General features: G+C 41.0%; 1 protein-coding gene across 1 annotated transcript in view; it reads right to left on the bottom strand.

Annotated features, from left to right (window-relative positions):
• Positions 1-25635, bottom strand: part of COL19A1 (collagen type XIX alpha 1 chain) — a 413337-nt gene that overhangs the window by 84861 nt on the left and 302841 nt on the right. Inside the window, exons 19-20 of the mRNA XM_061131525.1 lie at positions 6602-6646; positions 546-608 (exon numbers count right to left, since the gene is read on the bottom strand). Coding sequence (XP_060987508.1) covers positions 546-608; positions 6602-6646 — 108 coding nt within the window. The remainder of the gene's footprint in view (positions 1-545; positions 609-6601; positions 6647-25635) is intronic.

Raw genomic sequence — 25635 nt, 5'->3', positions numbered from 1 at the left:
TAAATTTTGGAAGAATCTGGCCTCAGTAATATTTAAGAAGTCATTGTGACCTATAAAAAACCTAGAATAACTTCGGAGACTACACTGAGAGTAATTGTTTGAGCAAAGATAAACGTCTCTATTTTTTTTGTTGTTGATAAATTAGCCCTTTTGATATGCTGATTTTATTATTCATTTTAGCTATTATCTTTAGTTATAGCAGGACAGCTTAGTGATTTTTAAACCCTGGGTTCTGGAATCAGCCTGCCTAGGAGTGATTCATGGTTTCAGTACTTCCTAGCTTAGGGACCTCAGGGAAGTTACTTAACCTTTCTGTGCCTCGGTTTCCTCATCCGAAGGATGGGGATTTTTTTTTTTAAATGAACGAAGTGAGGTAATACGTGTAAAAACTTAGTACCTCATTTAGAGAACATGACCAAATATCTGATCTATTGTTCCTTATTCCAGGGACAACCAATGCACATGGAATTGGGGCTGATTAAGAAAAATATCTTAATTCTATCTTTTGAATATTCACCCTCTGCTCTCAAAGCTAAAATACTTACAGATTCTCCCTTTTCACCTTTAGGGCCAATAGATCCTGGAAATCCTGGCGGTCCAGTTTCACCCTTTCAAGAAAAGCAGAAGACAGTTTTTGCATGAGGCTAGGTGAGTCCTGTTGTGACCTTCAGGATAGCAGCACAACTTGTACCCCTTCTAACAATGGAATTTATCTATTAACCCCCAAGGGGCAGTGGGAAGCTCTGAATCCAGTAGGTTACTAGCACAATAACGTGTTTATCAGCACTCCACAATGCCTTTAGGTCTTTTAGAAATCCACTATTCATTATGATTTTTAAAATTAATGTGAGACAAAAGTCAATTATTTTTCAAGCAAAGAATATTTACAGAAAATAATTATAATTATGCTCTGCTGCGCCCCCCCAAAAAAAAAAATTGTGGCCTTAAAGACATCATGTTGTTTAACTGACACAGTAATCCAAATTCATTTTATTTCAGATATTTCTTTCTTTTTTCAAGTAGGGGAAGATATAGGAAGAAAAAGACGTCTCTCCACTGTTTACAGCACTCATTCACCACTGTTTGCTTGCAAAGAAGGCCTTCTTGATGAGACATAAAAAGAGTATTTTGAGAAAATAAAATTTTAGAAATAATATTTGTGGCAAGGAAATGTACCACTAATTAAACGATAGAGATGTCTCAGCGTTGTGCTTCCATTTACTATTAACCAACAACCCTGAATGCCACACAATTGTTAAGTGCAGCCATTAGAACGTATGTAGGGCTTTCCTGGCGGCTCTTGCCAATGCAGGAGACATGGGTTTGAGCCCTTGATCAGGAAGATTTCTTGGAGAAGGAAATGGCATCCCACTCCAGTATGCTTGCATGGAAGTCCCACGGACAGAGGAGCCTGGCAGGCTGCAACCATGGGGTTGCAGAGTTGGACACAACTGAGTGACTAGCAACAACTAGAACGTATATAATGCTGGGTTGTTTTCCAACCCCAAGAGCATTTTTGCAAAACAGTGTTCATCATTGCATTTCCAAGCATATAGCTTTTCTGCCCCTTGTATCTTTTTTATTTCAGAAAAAAATACAAAAAAGATAAAGTTGAATATGTCAAACCTCCATGGACAAGGCACCCACCCAAGATGGAAGAAAAAAAACCTTAAAGTCAAAGAGGAAATTTCATATTCCCTCTCTATTTCTGTGCCAGAGAGAGTCACTGTTATGAATTTAGTACTTACATTTTCAGTCTACATTTTTGTACTTTTACTGCATATGTGGAACCATAAAGAGTATGCTATTTTGGATATTTAAAACAAATTTTATAAAAGCCACTGGTTAATCTTGTATATGACATTCTGTGACTTCCCCCCCAACTCAATGTGGTTTTTAACATCCATCCTCTTTTGATACATAGAGATCTAGTTTATTCACTGAACCTTTGGATAGTATTATAGTGTGTTAATGGATCAGGGGTCATCTAAGCCCCACTCATGGGTATTTGGGCTTCCCATGGGGCTCAGTGGTAAAGAATACGCCTGCCAATGCAGGAGACGTAAGAGGCATGGGTTTGATTCCTGGGTTGGGAAGATCCCCTGGAGAATGGCAACCCACTCCAGTGTTCTTGCCTGGAAAATCCCATTGACAGAGGAGCCTGGTGGGCTTCAGTTTATGGGGCTGCAAAAGAGTCGGGCACAACTGAGAGGCTGAGCACAAATGGTCATTCTGTTGTCTTATAAACAGGATTGCAATGAACATCTCTACACATGTCCCCTTGTGTGGATATGTTTATCTGTTTCTTTTGAAGCCTCAAACAGTCAGCCCTAAAGACACTGGTTTACTTTTATATTTCTATCCTAATCAGATCTTGTGATTTAGCTTAGAGGAAGAGGGAGTCAGTCATTCGTAATGGATAGACAATGTCTTTTTTTTTTTTTTTTTTAAGGAGGCTTCCAGATTTGTGGAATATATTTTGTAAATTTAATCTTCATTTATTAATACAAGTATTTTCCCTTATAGTGTACCATCTAAACATACAATGTAACATCAGTTTTACACTTACCATATTGTAGGAGAATCCATTTTCCTACAGATAGTAAGTTCTATCCATAATGAAAAGAGGAAGAAATTGGTGGAGACATTAAGGGACTGATTGCTGTTGGTTTGACAGATTAAACAACTGGTCTTGTACAAGTGTTAGACTGTACAGAGTGTTGGCCTTCCTATCACCCATCTGATAGATGTTAAAAGCCTCAGTGCACTGGGGCAAAAATAAGCCCAGTAATTCAAGCCAGCTGCATAAAGTAAATGTAGAAATCAAGGAAAGGGTCTAGGAGTTACTATAAAAGTCACATCTGCTTGATACAAAAATGTAAGGGGAGAGGAATATGCCTGAAGGAAGAGTAACTATGTTCACAGCTGCTAAGTATTTAAAACAACGTATACAGGTCTCTACTGAAATGCAGAGGAAGGACCAGGCAGAGGCTTTGGTCCACCTCTGTTTGGTATGGAGGTATGGCTGGGCTTGGCAGAAGTCTTAGAGACCAGCTCCCCAATACAAAACTCTATAAACAAAAGCATTTCCCACCTGAATCTTAAACACATATGGAGTTGTTCTTCGTATTTAAAATGGATGTTCAGTAATTTATGACTGTAATTATGAGTTGAAAGATCAGTGATGGATTTACTTAGCTTCGGGAAAGGCAGTCATTTAAATTGACACTCTGGATGCTATCTGAAAGGTCTGGTGGTGTTGAGCCTCCATCTTTTTCCTCTGACAATTGCTCTAAAAGACACCACTAATTTCTCAGGGGTCCTTAGATATTCTACCTCCTGATTCTTCTGTCTCTATAAAGGAGCAGCTCTCCCCGACTGACTTGCAGATACATCATCATCCCATCACTGCATCCTGGCTTTGTCAGGAAGCTACAGAGCAGAGGTCATCATTTCAGTCCTGGCAGGTGGCCTGCATGGATGCCTGGGTCTCTATCACTATTTACCATTAAAAGCTGGTAGTATTTGTTGCTCTTTCTTCCTGTATCTTGAATCAGAACGAGGCTGCTAACCTAGCAGTGATTTATGTGTCAATTCTATTGCTGTTTGTATTGACTTTGGTGTTTTACTAGAAGTGTGTGTGCATGCTAAGTCACTTCAGTTGTGTCCGACTCTGTGTAACCCTATGGACTGTAGCCTGCCAGGTCCCTCTGTCCACAGGAGTCTTCAGGGAAGAATACTGGAGTGGGTTGCCATGCCCTTGTCCAGGGGCTCTTCCCGATCCAGGGATGGAACCCCTGTCTTTTATGTCTCCTGCATTGGCAGGTGGGTCCTTTACCACTTTCGGTTCCAAATGGTCGGCTGGCTTTGCGATTCTATTCTGCCAGCCGTGCATTGAGAAGTGGAGTATGATACAGCAAAAGTCATGCATATGTTGAAATTGTACTTCTGGCTCAATCTTACATTCTACAACATAAATTGAATCTCTTCTCCATCAAAATTATGGTGGGAGAAGCAAAGATCATCAAGACCGGATGTTAAGTATGATAACTATGAATACCAAAAAGACATGAATGATACTCCATGAGAAGAAAGAAAGTTTAGAATGGATGAGCAGTGAGGAACAAAGCGTTAGTGAGGGCTTAATATATGTCAGGCATTGTGCTTTGGGTAAGGTCATCTCATCTCATCTGATTTAAATCCTGCCATCAACTCTGTGTAGATATATTTTGCCCATTTCACAAACGAGTAAATTGAAGACCAGAGGACTGGAGTGTCTTTTCTGAGGAGACATAGCTGTTAATGGCACAATCAGCTTTTGACCCCAGAGCCCAGATTCCTTCCATCACTCAATGGTTCTCAACCCTGGCTGCTGGGTAGAATCATCTGAAACTCTTCTAAATAACAGCAACATGAACCCCACTCCAGATCAACCAGAGACATGAGTTCTGCCCCACATCAGAGTCCTGGAGATGGGGCCCGAGACTGGTAATTTCCAAAAGCCCTCAGGGGACTCCAGTGCGCAGCCGAGGTTCAGAACCACTGGGGTCCACCAGGGTGCGAGCAAAGGTCTGAGGGAGCAGCTTGAAGGGGCCTCAAATTCTCACTACAGTGACCTCTGAACAGCATCACCAAGAATGGGAGTATAGACTCAGCCCAAGTATGGAGTGTGCACAGGCAGAAGTGATTCTGCTCCTCCAGCAAGGGTGGTCTTACGTTTTAGAAGTCATCCTATGCATTTTTTTATGGGGACAGTCTTTCTCCTGTTAATTAAAATTCCTACAAATCATTTCACATGGGCATTTATATCAGGTACTGTATCCAGTTCTCTGTAGACTCCCCTGGGTATTTCTTTGGGTGGGAAGAGGGAACAGTCATGCCTCTGGCTTTTTCTAATTCCACTTAAGATTCTGAAGCAATTAGAAAAGATTTTGAGCCATAGAAAGTGTCCTTAGAGTTACAAATACACCTGTTTTACAGAATCAAATTTCTCAACATTGAGGTCTTCAGAATTCCTAAGGAACATGTGTTTCCTAATGAACAGAACAAAACGGGAGCCAGCTGCTTTGTTTCAAGGAATGAATCATGATTTAAATACTTTAAAAGTGCCACAGCTCTCTTTGCTCAGCTGTCCTAAGTGACAAGCTTTTTTTTTTTCACCCCTTAGTCTGCATGTGTCCTGCAGTAATTGCTTAAAATATAATGTGTTCGTTATGGTGGTGTAGGAATTCCATAAGCTATTTGGTTACAGGAAATAATGTTAATGTACTAGAAGTGCAATCCAAGACACATAAATGACATTACTGCTGTGTAATCAATTTTTAGGGATGTCTTTTTAAGAATGTCAAGGTTTTTATTTTTATTTTTTGCAGGAAATTTCATTTGCAATGGTCAGTCTATAAGAAGCTTCCCATTCTGTGGAGACTATCTCTAAGCAGTTTTTTTTTTTCCTTTCTGGTGACGGAGGTATGATTTTGTGAATAGATGGGCTGCATGGATTTATAAGGCACGGAAGTCATATTTTCCTGGATGCATGTTGAAATACCCTGCCCTCAATCATGAGAATTTTCACTGGGTGAATGAAGGAAGGGCGCACTCACAGGTCATGTTCCTGTAGAGTATTTTCAGTCCTACTCATCTCTGTCTGTGGATTTGATGTGCATTGTTTCTTGTGTCTTTTGTTTCTTTTTTAAATTGAAGTATGGCTGATTTACAATGTCATGTTAGTTTAAGGTGTACAGCAAAGTTGTTCAGTTTTACATACACATATATATCTGTATTTTCAGATTCTTCTCCCTTATAGGTTATTACAAAATATTGAATATAGTTTCCTCATTTTTTTTTTCTTTTTCTTGACAATGGCAATTTCCCACTGAATCTAAGGTCATCACAATTGCAGGATCAAACAGGAGTGACACATCTTTTTGAGAAGGCAAGTGCATTTGTCATCTTCACAGCTAATATAATGAAACTCGTGAATGATGACAATGAAAAGGCAATGGAAATTCACCAGTGTTTTAATTTTAAAGCTGTTTTGAAATAATTATTTGGTTAAACTGCTACTGTACATGATAAAACCCCACCCCAAAATGCTCCCATGACAGCTTATGCTTGGATACTTAAGAGGACAGAAAAATAGCAAGCCTCAGGCATCCTGTCACAGGGCCTTTCAGACTGCTTTTGCCACCTATGCGGATCCAAGAAACATCTAACTATAAACTGAAACATGTGTCCTAATTTCATTTACCTGTGACAGTTATGTGACAGCTCTTTTCCCTCACTGTGGAAGTGTCCCCTTCTTGTGGTCAGCTACTCAGGGCTTCCAGGGGAGGCCAAGCTCAGTCCCGCTTGCTCAGGAGGTGGGGAGAGTGGCGCCCCCTGCAGGCTGACGTGGAACCTGCGGGGCAGTGGGGCTGCCCTGATGTGTGCATGTGTGAAGTGAAGCCGCTCAGTCATATCGGACTCTGTGACCCTGTGGACTGCAGCCCACCAGGCTCCTCCGTCCATGGGATTCTCCAGGCAAGAATACTGGAGTGGGTTGTGAATGTGTGAATTGGTGTAAAAACCTAGATGTCTCTACTCACTCTGCAAATTTGATTACCTTCTCTCCTTTTAGAACACCAGCTCCATGTTCACCAACATTTCCCTGAGTAAACATGAAACAAAAATTTTTTAAAATCCATTTATTTTTAAAACAGTCCCTACTTTAACATAAAAATAGATAAGAGCACTGCAAAAGCTTTTATCCCATTTGCCTCTCTCACACTGTCAAATATTCCTGAAATATTTGCCTCTGTCAAACATTCCTGAAAAACTCTCACTTTTGAGACCCTACTTGTCCTCACTGTGACCTCCACCCTACCCGGTCAGGAGGTGACGCTGGAGAAACAGCACATCTCCAGGGGAGAATTAGCAAAACTCCAAGCTAATGTCCCGAAGCCTCGTTTGGTTTTGATACAACTTTAGACACTAGTAGTGGTATCTTTGTTGCTCAGTGTAATGGATGTTCCATTATCGGCCTTGCAGCTGCGCTTGGTTCGCGCATGACTTGTATTACATGTACTCTGCTGCTTCTCCTGTCTCTCTGTCCTCTCCTCTCCAACCAGCTCCTCATTGGTCAAGCCTGGACCTCCTCGGGAATTCATCCAGCTCTCTTCTTGTGATTCAACCTTTTGTCCCAGGCACGTTTATCCATTCCGTGGCTGGGGCATTATCTACACGAGGACAGACAAATCTGTAAACCCAGCGCATGTTTCCCTTCTAGGTTTTGACCCCTATATCTACTTATCTACTTGATGCGTTCATTTATAAATTCTAGAAGAGAGAGTAAGAAAGATAAGAGAATATCTCATTGTTAACAGTTGTTAGTCCAGAAGTGGGAGGATGATAATTAACTTCTTCCTAACATATCTCTGCAGTTTGACTTGTTAAAATGAGTAGTAATTTCATTTTATAATTGAAAAAAATTACATAAAGAAAGAAAGTCTGCATCCAACTTCTCCTGTCCATAGACTCTTTCTTTTTCCATCTAGGTTTCATCATTGACACGGCCTTCCTCTGCTCCTTAAGGACAACGTCATCCAGTCTGGTGCCTCTGCCCCAAGTCTCTTCATTCCAGCTACCTCCACTGGAAGGCCACCAACACACCTTGCAGGATCATTGCAAAGGCTCCCTCATTGGCCCCTATAACCTCCTCTTGCTCCCCTGACACACATGTTCTCTACAGAAGGTCAGAATGTCATCTAAAGAATGACATCTAAAGAAAGACATCCTTTCTTCAAAACCTCAGCAAAGTCATATAAAGGGTCTTCTCTCAGCCCCTCAAATGGACCAGGATCCTTCTTGTCTCTCCCTGTAGTCTCCTGCTCTGTCCTCACCTCTTCATCTGGTTAGCAATGACTCAGATCTCAGCTATTATAAAATGCATTCTGAGGGTCTCCAGACAGGTTCCCCTCACACCTTCTCATTGGACATCGTGTTTCTCCTTCTTAATACCAACTAACATTTAAAATTTTGTATTTCTTTAAAACTTCTTATGTTAGCATGTAAGACCTATGAGACCTGGAACTGAATGCCCACCCCATGCCTATAGCAGTACATAACATATAGGAAGCACTCAATAAATATTTGTTGAATAAATAAGCCAATCACTGTTGTTACAGTTTAACATTTTAAATGTGCCTTCATATTACTCATGCTACTCCAGTTAAAAAGAAGTCGTTTAGGGGATTCCCTGGTGGCTCAGTGGTAAAGAAACTGCCTGCCAATACAGGAGACATGGGTTTGATCCCTGATCCGGGAAGATCCCACATGCTTCAGAGTGACGAAGCTAATGAGGCACAACTATTGAGCCTGTGCTCTATAGCCCACAAACCACGATTGCTAAAGCTTGGCCGCCAGGAGCCCTTGTTCTACAAAGAGAAGTCACTGCAATGAGAAGCCTGCACATGGCAACTAGAGAAGAGCCCACACAGCAATGAAGACCCAGCACAGACAAAAATAAATAGATAAATAAAACTATTTAAAAATATTGAAAAATAAAAATAAAATTTGAGGAGAAAGAGACTAAAACTTCTATTAAAAATAAGTAGTTTATAACTGCTGTTATTAATATTACTGGTCCTGTGATAGTCTCTCATTTTTCCTACTTACCTTTGATCTCAGATATCTAAATTGAAAACAAAAATTGTAGTCCCCAAATCTTAAGTTATAAATCATTTGCTATTGTTGTTCAGTCTCTTGTCATGTCTGACTCTTTGCTGCCCCATGGACTGCAGCAGGCCAGGCTTCCCTGTCCTTCACCATCTCCCAGGGTTTGCTCAAACTCATGTACATTGAGTCGGTGATACTATTCAACCATCTCGTCCTCTGTTGTCCCCTTCTCTTGCCTTCAACCTTTCCCAGCATCAGGGTCTTTTTTAATGAGTTGAGTCTTCACATCAGGTGGGCAAAGTATTGGAGCTAGCTTCAGTATCAGTCCTTCCAATGGATATTCCAGGACTGATTTCCTTTAGGATTTACTGATTTGATCTCCTTGCAGTACAAGGGACTGTCACGAGTCTTCTCCAACACCACAGTTCAGAGGCATCAATTCTTTGGTACTCAGCCTTCTTTATGTTCCAACTCTCAGCTCCCTACATGACTACTGGGAAAACCACAGCTTTGACTATATAAACCTTTGTTGGCAAAGTAATGTCTCTGCTTTTAAATATGCTGTCTAGGTTTGTCATAGCTTTTCTTCCAAGGAGCAAGCATCTTTTAATTTTGTGGCTGCAGTCACCGTCTGCAGTAATTTTGGAGCCCTCCCAAAATAAAGTCCGTCACTGTTTCTACTGTTTCCCCATCTATTTGCCATGAAGTGATGGAACCAGATGCCATGATCTTAGTTTTCTGAATGTTGCGCTTTAAGCCAGGTTTTTCACTCTCCTCTTTCAATTTCATCAAGTTCTCTAGTTCCTCTTCTCTTTCTGCCATAAGGATGGTGTCCTCTGTGTATCTGAGGTTATTGATATTTCTCCTGGAAATATTGATTCCAGCTTATGCTTCATGCAGCCTGGCATTTTGCATGATGTGAAACATATAAGTTAAATAAGCAGGGTGACAATATATAGCCTTGATGTACTCCTTTCCCAATCTGGAACCAGTCTGTTGTTCCATGTCCAGTTCTAACTGTTGCTTCTTGACCAGCATACAGGTTTCTCAGGAGGCAGGTAAAGTGGTCTGGTAGTTTCATCTCTTGAAGAATTTTCCATTGTGATTCACACAGTCAAAGGCTTTGGCATAGTCAATGAAGCAGAAACAGATGTTTTTTTCTGGAATTCTCTTGCTTTTTCTATAATCCAATGGATATAGGCGATTTGATCTGGTTCCTCTGCTTTTTCTAAATCCAGCTTGAACACTGGAAGTTCTCAGTTCATGTACTGTTGAAGTTTAGCTTGGAGAATTTTGAGTATTACTTTGCTAGCATGTGAGATGAGTCAATTGTGTGATAGTATGAACATTCTTTGGCATTGCTTTTCTTTGGGATTGGGGTGAAAACCAACTTTTTCAGTCCTGTGGCCACTGCCGAGTTTTCCAAATTTGCTGGCATATTGAGTGCAACACTTTAACAGCATCAACTTTTAGGATCTGAAATAGTTCAGCCGGAATTCCATCACTTCCACTAGCTTGGCTCCTAGTGATGTTTCCTAAGACCCACTGAACTTCACACTCCAGGATGTCTGACTCTAGGTGAGTGATCACACCATCACAGTTATCTGGATTATAAGATCTTTTTTGTATAGTTCTTCTGTGCAAGGATATATATGAAAGTGAGGTATGACACTCTGAGTCACATACATAAAGAATGAGCAGTTATGAAATGGTAAGCTGTTTGAGTGCAATCTGCACAGAAACATAAAAACTAGGAGTTTCCTGAAAATACTGCTATCTGGGCCTGGAGCCAATAACCATGCACAGCCCATCAGAGTCTCTGCCTGACTGTGTTTGTGCTAAGATGTGTGGGGAAGGTGGAACATGCTTGGTCTAAGACAGTGGCCCCCAATCTTCTTGGCACCAGGGACCAATACTGTGGAAGATAATTTTTCCACATACAGGGTGGGGTATGGTTTCAGGATGATTCTCATAAGGAGTGTGCAACCTAGATCCCTTGCATGCATGGTGAACAGTAGGGTTTGCACTGCTGTGAGAATCTAATGCCACCACTGATCTCACCACTGGAGGGGAGCTCAGGTAGCAATGCAAGTGATGAGGAGTGGCTATAAATACAGATGAAGCTTTGCCCACTCGCCTGCCCACTGTTCACCTCCTGCTGTGTAGTCCAGGGGCTTGGGACCCCAGGTCTAAGACATAGGTTGTCCAGGGATGGTTTTGGACTGGGAGGCCCCATGCTCTTGACTTTCAGAGCAGAGGAGTACTCAAAGGACATCTGCTGAGAGCATCTCACAGCACCTTGGTTTAGGTCCTCCTCCCTAGCTGATCCCCCAACAACCTAAAGGCCGTCACAGATGCTGTGAGATGAAGAGATCCCTCTGCAGCACCAAGTCATATTATTCTATCCATATACTCTATTGTTCTAAAATCTTGATTTTTCTGGAGGTTTTCAGATCCAGAAAAACAACATGGTATTTACTACCAAGCAGAGTATCATATGGTTGCTTCATGCAATAGCTCTTTCAGGAAACCTATCTAAATAAGGACCCTCAGTGGCCTCTGTAGGTGTTATCCACTCTTGGCTAACAACACTCAAGGCAGAGGCAAACTTGAACTTCATTTGCATTGATTTGTTGACATGTGAGATTCTCCTCTCTGCTTTCTCCAAGCTAATTGTACCAATTACTTGACTCTATAGAAATAATATGACTTCCCTTGTGGCTCGGGGGGGGTAAAGAATCTGCCTGCAATGTGGGAGACCTGGGTTTGATCCCTGGGTCAGGAAGATCCACTGGAGAAGGGATAGGCTAACCACTCTAGTATTCTTGGGCTTCCCTTGCGGCTCAGCTGGTAAAGAATCCACCTGCAACGCGGGAGACCTGGGTTCGATCCCTGGGTTGGGATGATCCCCTGGAGAAGGGAAAGGCTACCCACTCCAGTATTTGGCCTGGAGTGTATAGTCCATGGGGTTGCAAAGCGTTGGACATGACTGAGCGACTTTCATACCACGTAGAAATAATAAGAGACTTGTTGTTGCTCAGTTGCTCAGCCATGTCTGACTCTTGGTGACTTAGTCCTCATGTTTCTGGAACTCACAGTTCTGCCTCAGATGTTATTCTAAGTTTACCAGGTCAGTTTGTGCCTTGCTGCCATGTTATTTGAATGGTTCTCAGAAACCTTTTGAGTAGCTTTAATAGATGTACAATTTTGAATATATTGTTGAAAAGCTTCTGTGGTGCAGTGATGAGGGTTATTTTGTGTGGGGTGATACTCAGCCTAAACATTTCAGGAACTCTGGCGAGATCAGGATGGCACAGTAGGCGGACACTGAGTTCACCTCGCCCTTTGAACACAACAATAACACAACCACGTGTAGAGCAACTCTCACTGCAAACAAACTAGAGATTGACAGAGAGGCTCTTATACAATCAAGACTGTAAGAGAGGTGCACACAGAATCAGGTAGGAAGGGAAGAGAAGCAATCAGCTGGGATTGTGCCTGTAGTGAGGGACACAGATGAGAAGGGGGACCCCACAGGCTCAGAGATTCTCCCTGGGGAGTGAGCAGTGTGAACCACATTTTGGGTACCCCAGTCCTAGGCACTGACGTCAGGAAGAAATGTCTCCTTAGGGGGTTTGAGAACCAGCGGCACTGAGAGTGTAAGAAACCTAGAGCCTGCTTGTGAAGAGGCTTACCCCCAGGAAGGACGGAAGCAGACAAAAGCTATCCTGAACCCTGCATGGTTCCTGCAGCCCCCTCCGTGTGTGCCCCAGCCCGAGCTGAGTGCCTGGCCCAGCTGGCTTGCTCCGTGGCACAGCACCACGCTAGGGCAAGGACTGCCCGGGCCGAGGGAGGGATGCAGTAGGGGATGAAGGCCTGGCACAGCATCGGGATGCGGGCGACAACCATCACTGTCACTCCTGGAGGCAGCAGACTGGGAGCTGTCCAGAACCCCAAAGGTCTCGGGACCACCACAGCCTGACGCTGACCCACACCACGCACCCATTCCAGGTCCTCTTGCTCCAGCACTGCTTCCCTCCAAAGGCAAGGGTGCTGGTCGTGGGAGAGGCAAAGGGCACACACACAGAGGGCATGGAAGCATCTCAGGCCTGACCCTCATGACTTCTGCTCCAGCAACTGGGAACCTGCCCCCACCCCCAGTGGGGTGGTGATGGTCACGAGGCAGAGGAGAAGCCTTGAATCACACCTGGATCCAGCTCTCATGCCATCTCACGCTCAATTTTCTACGAAGGTGGTAGTAATCAGCACATCCTCGGGGAAGACATGACTCAGGCTCAGGTCAGCTCCAGCTCTCCCACTGGGCACATACGGACTATATAGGGATGCTCCCACTAAAGGACACTCCTTCAAGACCATACCGGTAACTGTTTCACCTAATGTCAGAGACAGAGAAAGTTAGCAAAATGAGAAGACAGATTTGATTCAAAGGGGACAAAAGAAAACTCCTAAGAGAACAAGCAATAAAACAGAAATAAATAATTCATCAGTTAAAGATTTCAAAGCATTAGGAATAAGAATGATAAGTGAATTAGAGAAAAGAACAGATGAATACACTGAGAATTTAATAAGGAACTAGAAACTATAACAAAGAACCAGGAAGAACTGAAGAATACAGTAAATAAGCAACACACACACACACGGAGTGAACAGCAGGCTAGGTGGCACAGAAGGGCATATAGTGATCTGGAAGATATAATAACGAGAATCACCCGATCAGAGCAGAAAGGAGAAAAACAAATTTTAAAAAACAAGAACAGCTTAAGGGGGCTCCGAGACAACATCAAGCATATCAGTCTTTGTATTATTGGGAACTCAGAAGAAGACAGACAGAAAGTAGTAAAAAAGTGCATTTGATGAAATTGTGTCTGAAAACCTCCCAAACCTGAAGAAGGAAGCATTATCCAAGTACAGGAAACATAGAAAGTCCCAAATAGGATGAACCCAAACAGACCTACACCAAGACATATAATTAAAACGGCAAACGTTAAAGTGAATTCTAAAGGCAGCAAGAGAGAAACAAAGAATCATATACCAGGGAACCCCCGTGAGGCTATCAACTGATTTTATAGAAACTTTGTAGGCCAGAAGGGAAAGTGCTGAAAAGTAAAAACCTACAACCTAGCATAATCTACCCAGAAAAGTTATCATTTAGTATTGAAGGAGAGATAACTTCTCAGACAAGAAAAAACTCAAAAGCTCATCAGTACTAAACTTACCCTAAAAGAAAAGCTAAAGAGTCATCTCTAAGTGGAAACGAAAAGGTTACAGTCAGAAGAAAGACTCTATGGAAAGAAAAAATCTCACTAGAAGCGGGAAAAATATAGCAATGGCTGTGAATCAACTATTTAAGCTAGTTACAAAGATTAAAAGGAAATAAAATTGTAGAATGTACTATAATAAACAGTGAAGGGATAAACTTGAAGGTGTAAAATATGACATTGAAAACACAAAGTGTGGCTGAAAATAAAAAATATAAATATTTTAGACTATGATTGCACTTAAATGACTACTAGTTTAAAACAAAAAGAAATAGTTACAGGTCAACATATGTGTAACCACAGATCAAAAACCTAAAATAAATACAGAAAGAACTAGAGAGAAAGTAATATATGCACACCACTAAAGAAAGTGATCAAACCGTAAGGGCAGAAACTACAATAAGAAAACAACAGAAGGATTACAAAAACAACCAGAAAACAAGTAAGAAAATGGCAGCGAGTACATTCCTATTAATTCACTTTAAGTGTCAACAGACCAAATGCTCCAGTCAGAAGAAACAGAGTGGCTGACGGTATAAACATGACGAGACCCATCTGTATGATGCCTGCGAGAGACTCACATCAGAGGGAAAGACAAGCAAAGCGAAAGTGAAGGGATGGAAAAGGAAATAACAGCTAAACACAACAAGACCCCTCTGTATGATGCCTGCGAGAGACTCACGTCAGAGGGAAAGACAAACAAACCGAAAGTGAAGGGATGGAAAAGGAGATAACAGCATTACTCACATCAGACAAAACAGACTTTAAAACAAAGTCTATAACAAAAGACAAAGCATTATATAATGATAAAAAGATCAATGCAAGAAGAGATATTATACTTGTTAATATACATGCACCCAATACAGAAGCACCAATATGTATAAAGTAAATATTAACAGGTATAAAGGAAGAAATTGACAATACATTAGTGGTAGTAGACTTTAATATTCCACTTACACCAATGGATAGATCATTCAGAAAAGAAATCAATAAGGAAACCATAGTCTTAGATGACATTCTAGGCTAGTTGGACTTAATAGGTAAGTCCTGTTGGACTTAACAGGACATTCCATCCAAAAACAGCAAAAGAAACATTCTTTTCAAGTGCCCATGGAATGTTCTTTGGGATACATCACATGTTAGGCTGCAAAACAAGTCTGAACAATTTAACAGGACAGAAAATATATCAAGCATTTTTTCTAAGCACACTAATATGAAACTAAACATCAATTATATAAGAAAAATGGGAAAAACACAAATACATGGAGGCTAAACAACATGCCACTAAAAAAACAATGGGTCAATGTAGAAATCACAGGGGAAACCAGAAAATTGCTTGAGACAAAATAAAATAAAAACACAACTTTCTAAAATCTGTAGGGTTTAGTAAAAGCAGTCCTAAGAGGGAAGTTCATAGTGAGACAGACCTATCTCAAGAAACAAGCAAAAAACCTCAAGTAAAGAAATATAATTTATCATATAAAGGAATGATAAAAAGAACAGCAGAAGGAAATAATAAATATCAGAGAGGAAATACATAAAATAAAAGCAAAAAAATAGAAAAGATCAGTGAAACCAAGAGCTGGTTGTTGGAAAAGATAAAGGTGATAAACCTTTAATGAGGCTCATCAAGAAATAGAGAGGATCCAAATGAAACAAAAAATGGAAGAGGAGTAATTAAAACTGATATCACAGAGATACAAAAAAAAAACACAAGATAATACTACAAACAGTTATAGGCCAACAAATTGAACAACCTAGAAGAAATGGGCACATTTCTAGAAACATACAATCTTTCAAGACAGAATAAAGAAGAAATAGACTATCTGAACAGATCAATCACTATAAGTGAAATTGAATTTGCAAAAAAACCCAAAAAGTCCAAGGCCAGACAGCTTCACAGGGGAATTCTACCAAATAAATAAAGAAGAGCTAAAATCTTTCTCCAACTATCCCAAAAAATTGAAAAGAAAGGAACACCACAAAACGCATTCTATGAGACTACCATTACTTTAGGAGATACTCCTCATCCAAGATAAGAAGCAGCAGCTGCTCTTTGCTGGAGCAGCCGTGAAGAGATACCCCACGTCCAAGGAAAGAGAAACCCAAGTTAAGACGGTAGGTGCTGCGAGAGGGCATCAGAGGGCAAACACACTGAAACCATAATCACAGAAAACTAGCCAATCTGATCACAGGACCACAGTCTTGTCTAACTCAATGAAACTAAGCCATGCCGTGTGGGGCCACCCAAGATGGACAGGTCATGGTGGAGAGATCTGACAGAATGTGGTCCACTGGAGAAGGGAATGGCAAACCACTTCAGTATTCTTGTCTTGGGAACCCCATGAACAGTATGAGAAGGCAAAATGATAGGATATTGAAACGGGAACTCCCCAGGTCGGTAAGTACCCAACATGCTACTGGAGATGAGTGGAGAAATAACTCCAGAAAGAATGAAGGGATGGAGCCAAAGCAAAAACAATACCCAGTTGTGGATGTGACTGGTGATAGAAGCAAGGTCTGATGCTGTAAAGAGCAATATTGCATAGGAACCTGGAATGTTAGGTCCATGAATCAAGGCAAATTGGAAGTGGTCAAACAGGAGATGGCAAGAGTGAATGTTGACATTCTAGAAATCAGTGAACTAAAATGGACTGGAATAGGTGAATTTAACTCAGATGACCATTATATCTGTGGGCAGGAATCCCTTAGAAGAAATGGAGTAGCCATCATGGTCAACAAAAGAGTCTGAAATGCAGTACTTGGATGCAATCTCAAAAATGACAGAATGATCTCTGTTCATTTCCAAGGCAAACCATTCAATATCACAGTAATCCAAGCCTATGTCCCAACCAGTAGCGCTGAAGAAGCTGAAGTTGAACGGTTCTATGAAGACCTACAAGACCTTTTAGAACTAACACCCAAAAAGACATCCTTTTCATTATAGGGGCCTGGAATGCAAAAGTAGGAGGTCAAGAAACACCTGGAGTAACAGGCAAATTTGGCCTTGGAGTACAGAATGAAGCAGGGCAAAGGCTAATAGAGTTTTGCCAAGAGAACGCACTGGTCATAGCAAACACCCTCTTCCAACAACACAAGAGAAGACTCTACACATGGACATCACCAGATGGTCAATACAGAAATCAGATTGATTATATTCTTTGCAGCCAAAGATGGAGAAGCCCTATACAGTCAGCAAAAACAAGACCAGGAGCTGACTGTAGCTTATATCATGAACTCCTTATTGCCAAATTCAGACTTAAATTGAAGAAAGTAGGGAAAACCACTAGAACATTCAGGTATGACCTAAATCAAATCCCTTATGACTATACAGTGAAAGTGAGAAATAGATTTAAGGGACTAGATCTGATAGACAGAGTGCCTGATGAACTATGGACGGAGGTTCGTGACATTGTACAGGAGACAGGGATCAAGACCATCCCCATGGAAAAGAAATGCAAAAAGGCAAAATGGTTGTCTGAGGAGGCCTTACAAATAGCTGTGGAAAGAAGAGAAGTGAAAAGCAAAGGAGAAAAGGAAACATATTCCCATTTGAATGCAGAGTTCCAAAGAATAGCAAGGAGAGATAAGAAAGCCTTCCTCAGTGATCAATGTAAAGAAATAGAGGAAAACAACAGAATGGGAAAGACTAGAGATCTCTACAAGAAAATTAGAGATACCAAGGGAACATTTCATGCAAAGATGGATTCGATAAAGGACAGAAATGGTATGGACCTAACAGAAGCAGAAGATATTTAGAAGAGGTGGCAAGAATACACAGAAGAATTGTACAAAAAAGATCTTCACAACCCAGATAATCACGATGGTGTGATCACTCACCTAGAGCCAGACATCCTGGAATGTGAAGCCAAGTGGGCCTGAGGAAGCATCAGTACAAACAAAGCTAGTGGAGGTGATGGAATTCCAGTTGAGCTATTTCAAATTCTGAAAGATGATGCTGTGAAAGTGTTGCACTCAATATGCCAGCAAATTTGGAAAACTCAGCAGTGGCCACAGGACTGGAAAAGGTCTGTTTCATTCCAATCCCAAAGAAAGGCAATGCTAAAGAATGCTCAAACTACCACACAATTGCACTCATCTCACACACTAGTAAAGTAATGCTCAAAATTCTCCAAACCAGGCTTCAGCAATACGTGAACCATGAACTTCCAGATTTCAAGCTGCTGTTAGAAAAGGCAGAGGAACCAGAGATCAAACTGCCAACATCCGCTGGATCATCGAAAAAGCAAGAGAGTTCCAGAAAAACATCTATTTCTGCTTTATTGACTATGTCAAAGCCTTTGACTGTGTGGATCACAACAAAATGTGGAAAATTCTGAGAGAGATGGGAATACCAGACCACCTGACCTGCCTCTTGAGAAACCTATATGCAGGTCAGGAAGCAACAGTTAGAACTGGACATGGAACAACAGACTGGTTCCAAATAGGCAAAGGAGTACGTCAAGGCTATATATTGTCACCCTGCTTATTTAACTTATATGCAGAGTACATAATGAGAAATGCTGGGCTGGAAGAGGCTCAAGCTGAAATCAAGATTGCTGGGAGAAATATCAATAACCTCAGATATGCAGATGATACCACCCTTATGTCAGAAAGTGAAGAGGAACTAAACAGCCTCTTGATGAAAATGAAAGAGGAGAGTGAAAAAGTTGGCTTAAAGTTCAACATTCAGAAAACTAAGATCATGGCATCTGGTCCCATCACTTCATGGGAAATAGATGGGGAAACAGTGGAAGAAGGGTCAGACTTTATTTTTTTGGGCTCCAAAATCACTGCAGACGGTGACTGCAGCCATGAAATTAAAAGACGCTTACTCCTTGGAAGGAAAGTGATGACCAACCTAGATAGCATATTAAAAAGCAGAGATATTACTTTGCCAACAAAGGTCCATCTAGTCAAGGTTATGGTTTTTCCAGTGGTCATGTATGGATGTGAGAGTTGGACTGTGAAGAAAGCTGAGTACCCCAAGAATTGATGCTTTTGAACTATGGTTTTGGAGAAGACTCTTGAGAGTCCCTTGGACTGCAAGGAGATCCAACCAGTCCATCCTAAAGGAGATCAGTCCTGGGTGTTCATTGGAAGGACTGATGCTGAAGCTGAAACTCCAGTACTTTGGCCACCTCATGTGAAGAGTTGACTCATTGGAAAAGGCCCTGATGCTGGGAGGGATTGGGGGCAGGAGGAGAAGGGGATGACGGAGGATGAGATGGCTGGATGGCATCACTGACTCGATGGGCATGAGTTTGAGTAAACTCCGGAAATTGGTGATGGACAGGGAGGCCTGGTGTGCTGCGATTCATGGGGTTGTAAAGAGTCAGACACGACTGAGTGACTGAACTGAACTGAACCATTACTTTGATGCTGAAACCAAAGAAACCACAGAAAAAAGAAAATATATCTGATGGATACAGAAGCAAAAACCCTTTAAAAATATTAGCAAACTGAATTTGACAATATATAAAAGGGATTGTAAATCATGAGCAAGTGGGATTTATTCCAGGAATGCAAGGGTGGTTCAATAAACACAAATCAATCAATATGAAACAACACATTAACAAAAAAAAGATAAAAATAATTGGACAATCTCAATAGACACAGAAAAAACATCTGACAAAATTCAACATCCATTCATGATTAAAAATTCTCATCAAAGCTGGTGTAGTGGAAACATATCTCAACATAATAAATGACATTTATGGCAAACCTTTATCTATCATCTTAGTGAAGTCGCTCAGTCGTGTCCGACCCTTTGCAACCCCATGGACTGTAGCCTACCAGGCTCCTCCTTCCATGGAATTTTCCAGACAAGAGTACTGGAGTGGGTTGCCATTTCCTTCTCCAGGGAATCTTCCCAACCCAGGGATTGAACCCGGGTCTCCCGTATTGCAGGCAGATGCTTTACCATCTGAGCCATCAGGGAAGCCCATCTAACATCTTACACAAGAGTAAAAAGCTGAAAACCTTTCCTTTAAAATCAGGAAGAAAACATACATGCTCACTCTTGCCACCTCTACTTAATGTACTAGAAGTCCTAGCCACAGTAATCAGACATAGAAAAGAAATAAAAGGCATCCAGATAGGAAGGAAAGCAGTAAAACTGTCATTTTTTTGCAGATGACTTGATACTCTATATAGAAACCCCAAAGTCTCCACCAAAAAACTATTAGAACTAGTAAATGAATTCAGTAAAGTTTCAGGATATGAGACTAGCATACAGAAATGTGTTGCTTTTCTATACACTAATAATGAACTGTCTGAAAGAGAAAGCAAGAAAGCAACTCCATTTAAAATAAAAAAAAAATTATATAACACCTAGGAGTAAACTTTAACTGAGAAAATGAAAGACTTATGCTCTGAAAACTCCAAAACAATAATTAAAGAAATCGAAGATGATACAAAGAAATGTAAAGATCCATATTCATGGATCAGAAGAATTAATATTGTTAAAATGTTATACTACCTAAAGTATTCTACATATTTAATGTAATTGCTATCAAAATATCCATTACATTTTTTTCCACAGAATTAGAACAGATGATCCTAAAATTTATGTGGAGCTGTGAAAGACTGAATAGCCAAAGTCATTCTGAGAAAGAAGAATAAAGCTGGAGTTATTACACTCTCTGGCTTCAGATTATATTAAAAAGTCAAAATAATATGGTACTGGCACAAAAACAGACACACAGATCAATAGAACAGAATAGAGAGGCCAGAAATGAACCCACACACCTATGGTCAGTTAATCTATGACAAAGGAGGCAAAATATACAATGGAGAAAAGACAGTCTCTTCAGTAAAAGTGCTGGGAAAACTGAACAGCCACATGTAAAAGAACCAGACATGGAACAATGGACTGATTCCAAATTCAGAAAGGAGAACATCAAGGCTGCATATTGTCACCCTGCTTATTTATCTTATATGCAGAGTACATCATGCGAAATGTTGAGCTGAATGAAGCACACGCTGGAATCAAGATTGCTGGGAGAAATATCAATAACCTCAGATATGCAGAGGACACCACACTTATGGCAGAAGGCAAGAGGAACTAAAGAGCCTCTTGATGAAAGTGAAAGAGTGAAAAAGTTGGCTTAAAACTTAACATTCAGAAAACTAAGATCATGGCATCTGGTCCCAAGATTTCATGGCAAATAGATGGCAAAACAATGGAAACAGTGACAGACTTTATTTTGGGAGGCTTCAAAATCACTGCAGATGGTGACTGCAGTCATGAAATTAATAGACACTTGCTCTTTGGAAGAAAAGCTATGACCAACCTAGACATCATATTAAAAAGTAGAGACATTACTTTGCCAACAAAGGTCCGTCTAGTCAAAGCTACGGTTTATCCAGTGGTCATGTATGGATGTGAGAGGTGGACTATAAAGAAAGCTGAGCACCAAAGAATTGATGCTTTTGAACTGTGGTGTTGGAGAAGACTCTTGAGAGTCCCTTGGACTGCAAGGAGATCCAACCAGTCCATCCTCAAGGAAATCAATCCTGAATATTCATTGGAAGGACTGATGCTAAAGCTGAAGCTATAATACACTGGTCACCTGATGTGAAGAACTGACTTATTGGTGATGGACAGGGAAGCCTGGCATGCTTCAGTCCATGGGGTTGCAAAGAGTTGGACATGACTGAGTGACTGAACTGAACTGAGAACATTCTCCAACACCATTTATAAAAATAAACTCAAAATGGATTAAAAACTAAATATAAGACTGAAAACTTTAAAACTTCTAGAGGAAAACATGGGCAGAATACTCTCTAACAAAAATCCTAAGAATAATTTTTGGGATCTGTCTCTGAAAGCAAAGGAAACAAAAACAAAAATAAACAAATGGGACCTAATTAAACTAAAAATTTTTCGCACAGCAAAGGAAACCATCAACAAAACAAAAAGCAACCTAATGAATGGGAGAAGATATTTGCAAATAATATGAATGGTAAGGTGTTAATATCCAACATGCATAAACTGCTCATATAACTCAATATAAAAAAAAACCTGATTAAAAATGGGCAGAAGAAATGAATAGACATTTTTCCAAAGACAGACCTTCAGAGAACCTACAGTCACATGAAAAAATTCTCAAGATTGTAATCATCAGAGAAATGGAAATCAAAATCCTAATAAGATATCACCTCATACTCACCAGGATGGCTAACTCCAAAATTCTGAAAATAAATAATACTGGCAAAGATGTAGAGAAAATAAAACACTTGTACACTGCCGGTGGGATGTAAATTGGTGCAGTAACTGGAAAACAGTATGGAGTTTCTTCAAAAAGCTAAAAATGGAACTATCATTGATCCAGAAATTCTACTTCCCAGTATATATTCAAATAAAACACACTGATTTTGAAAAGGTACATGCACCCCAATGTTCATACCAGCACTCTTTACAATAGCCAGGATGTGGAGGAACTTAAGTGTCCATCAACAGGAGAATGGATAAAGAAGGTGTGAAGTATATATAATGGAATACTCCTTCATCATAAAAATTTATGGAATTCTGACATTTGCAGCAAAATGGATGAACTTAGAAGGTATTAGGCTTAGTGTAATAAGTTGGACAGAGAAAAACAAATACTGTACATTATCACTTATATGTGGAATCTAAAAAATGAGGCAAGTAGATGTATATATAAAAAAGAGAAACAAACTTGCAGATATAGGGAACAAACTAGTGGTTACCACTGGGAAGAGGGAAGAAGAAGGGGCAAGATAGAGGTATGGTATTAAGAAGTACAAGCTATTATGTATAAAATAAATAAACAACAAAGATATATTGTACAGCACAGGGAAGATAGCTAATACTTTATAATAAATTTAAATGAATATAATATATAAAAATATAGAATCACTGTGCTATATACTATACCTAAAATCAGTATAATATTGTTAATCACCTATAAAAGTGAAAATCACTCAGTCGTGTCTGACTGTGACCCCATTGACTATAAAGTCCGTGGAATTCTCCAGGCCAGAATACGGGAGTGGGTAGCCTTTCCCTTCTCCATCTTCCCAACTCAGGGATCACACCCAGGTCTCCTGCATTGCAGGCGGATTCTTTACCAGCTGAGCCACCAGGGAAGCCCAAGAATACTGGAGTGGGTAGCCTATCACTTCTCCAGGGGATCTTTCCAACCCGGGGATCCAACTGGGGAATCCTGCATTGCAGGGGGATTCTTTACCAACTGAGCTATCAGGGAAATCCATTAATCACCAATATGTCAATAATTTTTTTTTTTAATTTTGTAAACGCATTCTTGGATGTGAGGATATGTCCTTTGTTTCCTTGTGGGAAATGGCTAACATAATCTATAGTCAGGCAGGTGGAAGGCTCAAGGTATTTCAACTGCCCTCTGGAGAGTATTCTCTGGAAAGATGGAAGTTTCCAGAAATCTGCAGGCTGCAGAATAGGAGACAGCCACCCCTATAGGCTTCCAAGAGTCAAATGTCAGCAATTTCCTATGGCTCAGTCCAATAAAAGAGACCAAGGACTTGAAACCCCTCATAGGACATGGGATAATTAACAGTTCCACAGATTAGTCCTTAGGAATTTAATTCCAAGCATGAGGGGACATAAGGTTCAAACAAACCTGGTTATCTATTATGCACTGAATTGTGTCCACCCCCGTCCCCTCAATTCACATGTTAGTCCTAACCCTTAGTACTTCAGCATGTGACCTCACTTACAAGTAATTTTTGTTTTTTTTTCAGAAGTAATTACTTCAGGTGAGGTCATGCTGGAGCAGGGTGGACCCCTAACTGCATGTGACGGTCGGTGTCTTTATAAAAACAAACTTTGGACACAGAGACATGCACATATGGGGGAACACCACATCAAGATGAGAGTTACGGGGTCACAAGCCAATGAGCCACGAAAGCAAGGCCTGGAACGCACCTCTCCCAGCAGCTTCAGAGACGGTGAGGCCCTGCCAACACCTCTGGAGCTCTGAGGTTACACGCTTCTGATGGTGAAGCCACTCAGATTGTGGCGCTTCGTTAGAGCAGTTCTAGCAAATTAACATGTGGCCTAAGAGGGCTGTGCTCCTTTGGAAAGAAAGGCCAAGGCTGGCTCTACAACCAGCAACTCAGGGCCTCACAGAACACATTTCCCCAGGTCTGAGTGTGGTTGCCCATGGAAGGGAGGAGCGGACCCAGGTGAGTGTCAGGATTCTCTACGATAATGCTAAAAATCCAAAAATCCATGTCTGTGCCCAGCTCCACATTTTCCAAAGCTAGTGGATCCTATGGCACTGGGAGGGGGAAGGCAAAAAATTAGGAGTGAAATTATATCTCTAAACCTTCTAGGCCCAGGAGGGTTTCCTGTAGTGCCTCCTAGGAAGCCTTCATATTCTGTGCCATCTTTGGGTTTAACTCACTGCTTGGAGAGATCTTGAATATTTGATTTTGGAGAAGTGTTTTCTGTCCTTTCTATTCTGTGCATGTGAAAATGAAGTTGCGATTTGATACTCAAAAGGAAAAATAGATTATTTTGCTGGTAAATAGGTTTTTTTGGATCAACGATTTGGAGAAGTGAAGGCTGGAATTGGTTGCCAGGAGGCAGAGCATCCATCTCCAACAGATGAGACTGATTCTCTGCAAACTGCACTGAGCGTGATGATGTTAAGATAACCAACTACACATTTTCCATGTGGATCTTTAAAACACAATATCAAATGTAAAATCTGCTGGTACGTGGCCTCCAGAGAGAACACGTTTTTTTTCCCTTTCCAATCTAGATTGTTGTAAGGAGCTCTGGTTCCGACGGCTTTAGCAGTTGACAAAGCCTATCAAATTTTTATTACAATCCCCAGAGCTGGAGACAATGCAGATCAGTTTACTGGATTGTGAGCAGATTTTCCTTGAGGGGAAGAATATGCTCAGCATTGTTGCTTCTTTGCAAACAGTCTTGCAGGATGGGAGCAGCTGTTCTGCAAATTATTTTTTTGATGGAGAGGGAAGTCTACCTTTTACTCATTGTATCCTCGAGAGAGCAGGCAAAAATGCATAGAAACACATTTTTAGAATCGTCCCCGTCTCCCTCCTTGGGCTCTCTGTTCCTTGCTTCCTTTTTTCTTCCCTAATTCCATTCTTGATCTGTGCTGTGAGAGGAGAGGGCTTTTTATGCCTGAGTTTCTTCCTTTGATGATAAGGAAAGTGTAGAGGAAAACAGCAACTCTCGTACAGGGGCCAAAGGCAATTCCTTTGCCTTTGAGGACTCCCAGTGCAAGGGAATGAGCCAGGAACTCTTTCAGGTGAGAACAGAGAGGGGAGGTGTCTCAGTGGTCTGCCACCCATCCCTCGGGGTAGCTGCTTCAGCAGAATCCTGGCTGCAGGACGGTTGGAGCTACCGCAAGCTGAGGTGCCGAGGCCCAGGACTCAAATGCAGATGTTTGGTCAATCAACGCCAGTTTAAGCAGGAAGATTATTTTAACCTTGGAATGTCACTTTATGTGTTTCAATAGATGGTTCATTACTTAATCTCCAGGAAAGTTTCACTCAGGGCCCAGTTTCTCTCTGGGCTTATTTGGACAGCCAGACCATCAGGCATGTGATGAATTGCAAATTGAAACAACTTCAGCATTCCCAGCAGGTAGGGGTGGCATGGGGTGGGTGTGGACACACCAAGTGAAAACCACAAATCACTCGCCGTGGCGTGTTTGCCCCTTTATTT

Source organism: Dama dama, chromosome 28, assembly GCF_033118175.1.
Source record: "Dama dama isolate Ldn47 chromosome 28, ASM3311817v1, whole genome shotgun sequence".
NCBI classification, from domain to species: domain Eukaryota; kingdom Metazoa; phylum Chordata; class Mammalia; order Artiodactyla; family Cervidae; genus Dama; species Dama dama.
This window is presented reverse-complemented; position numbering and strand designations above follow the sequence as displayed.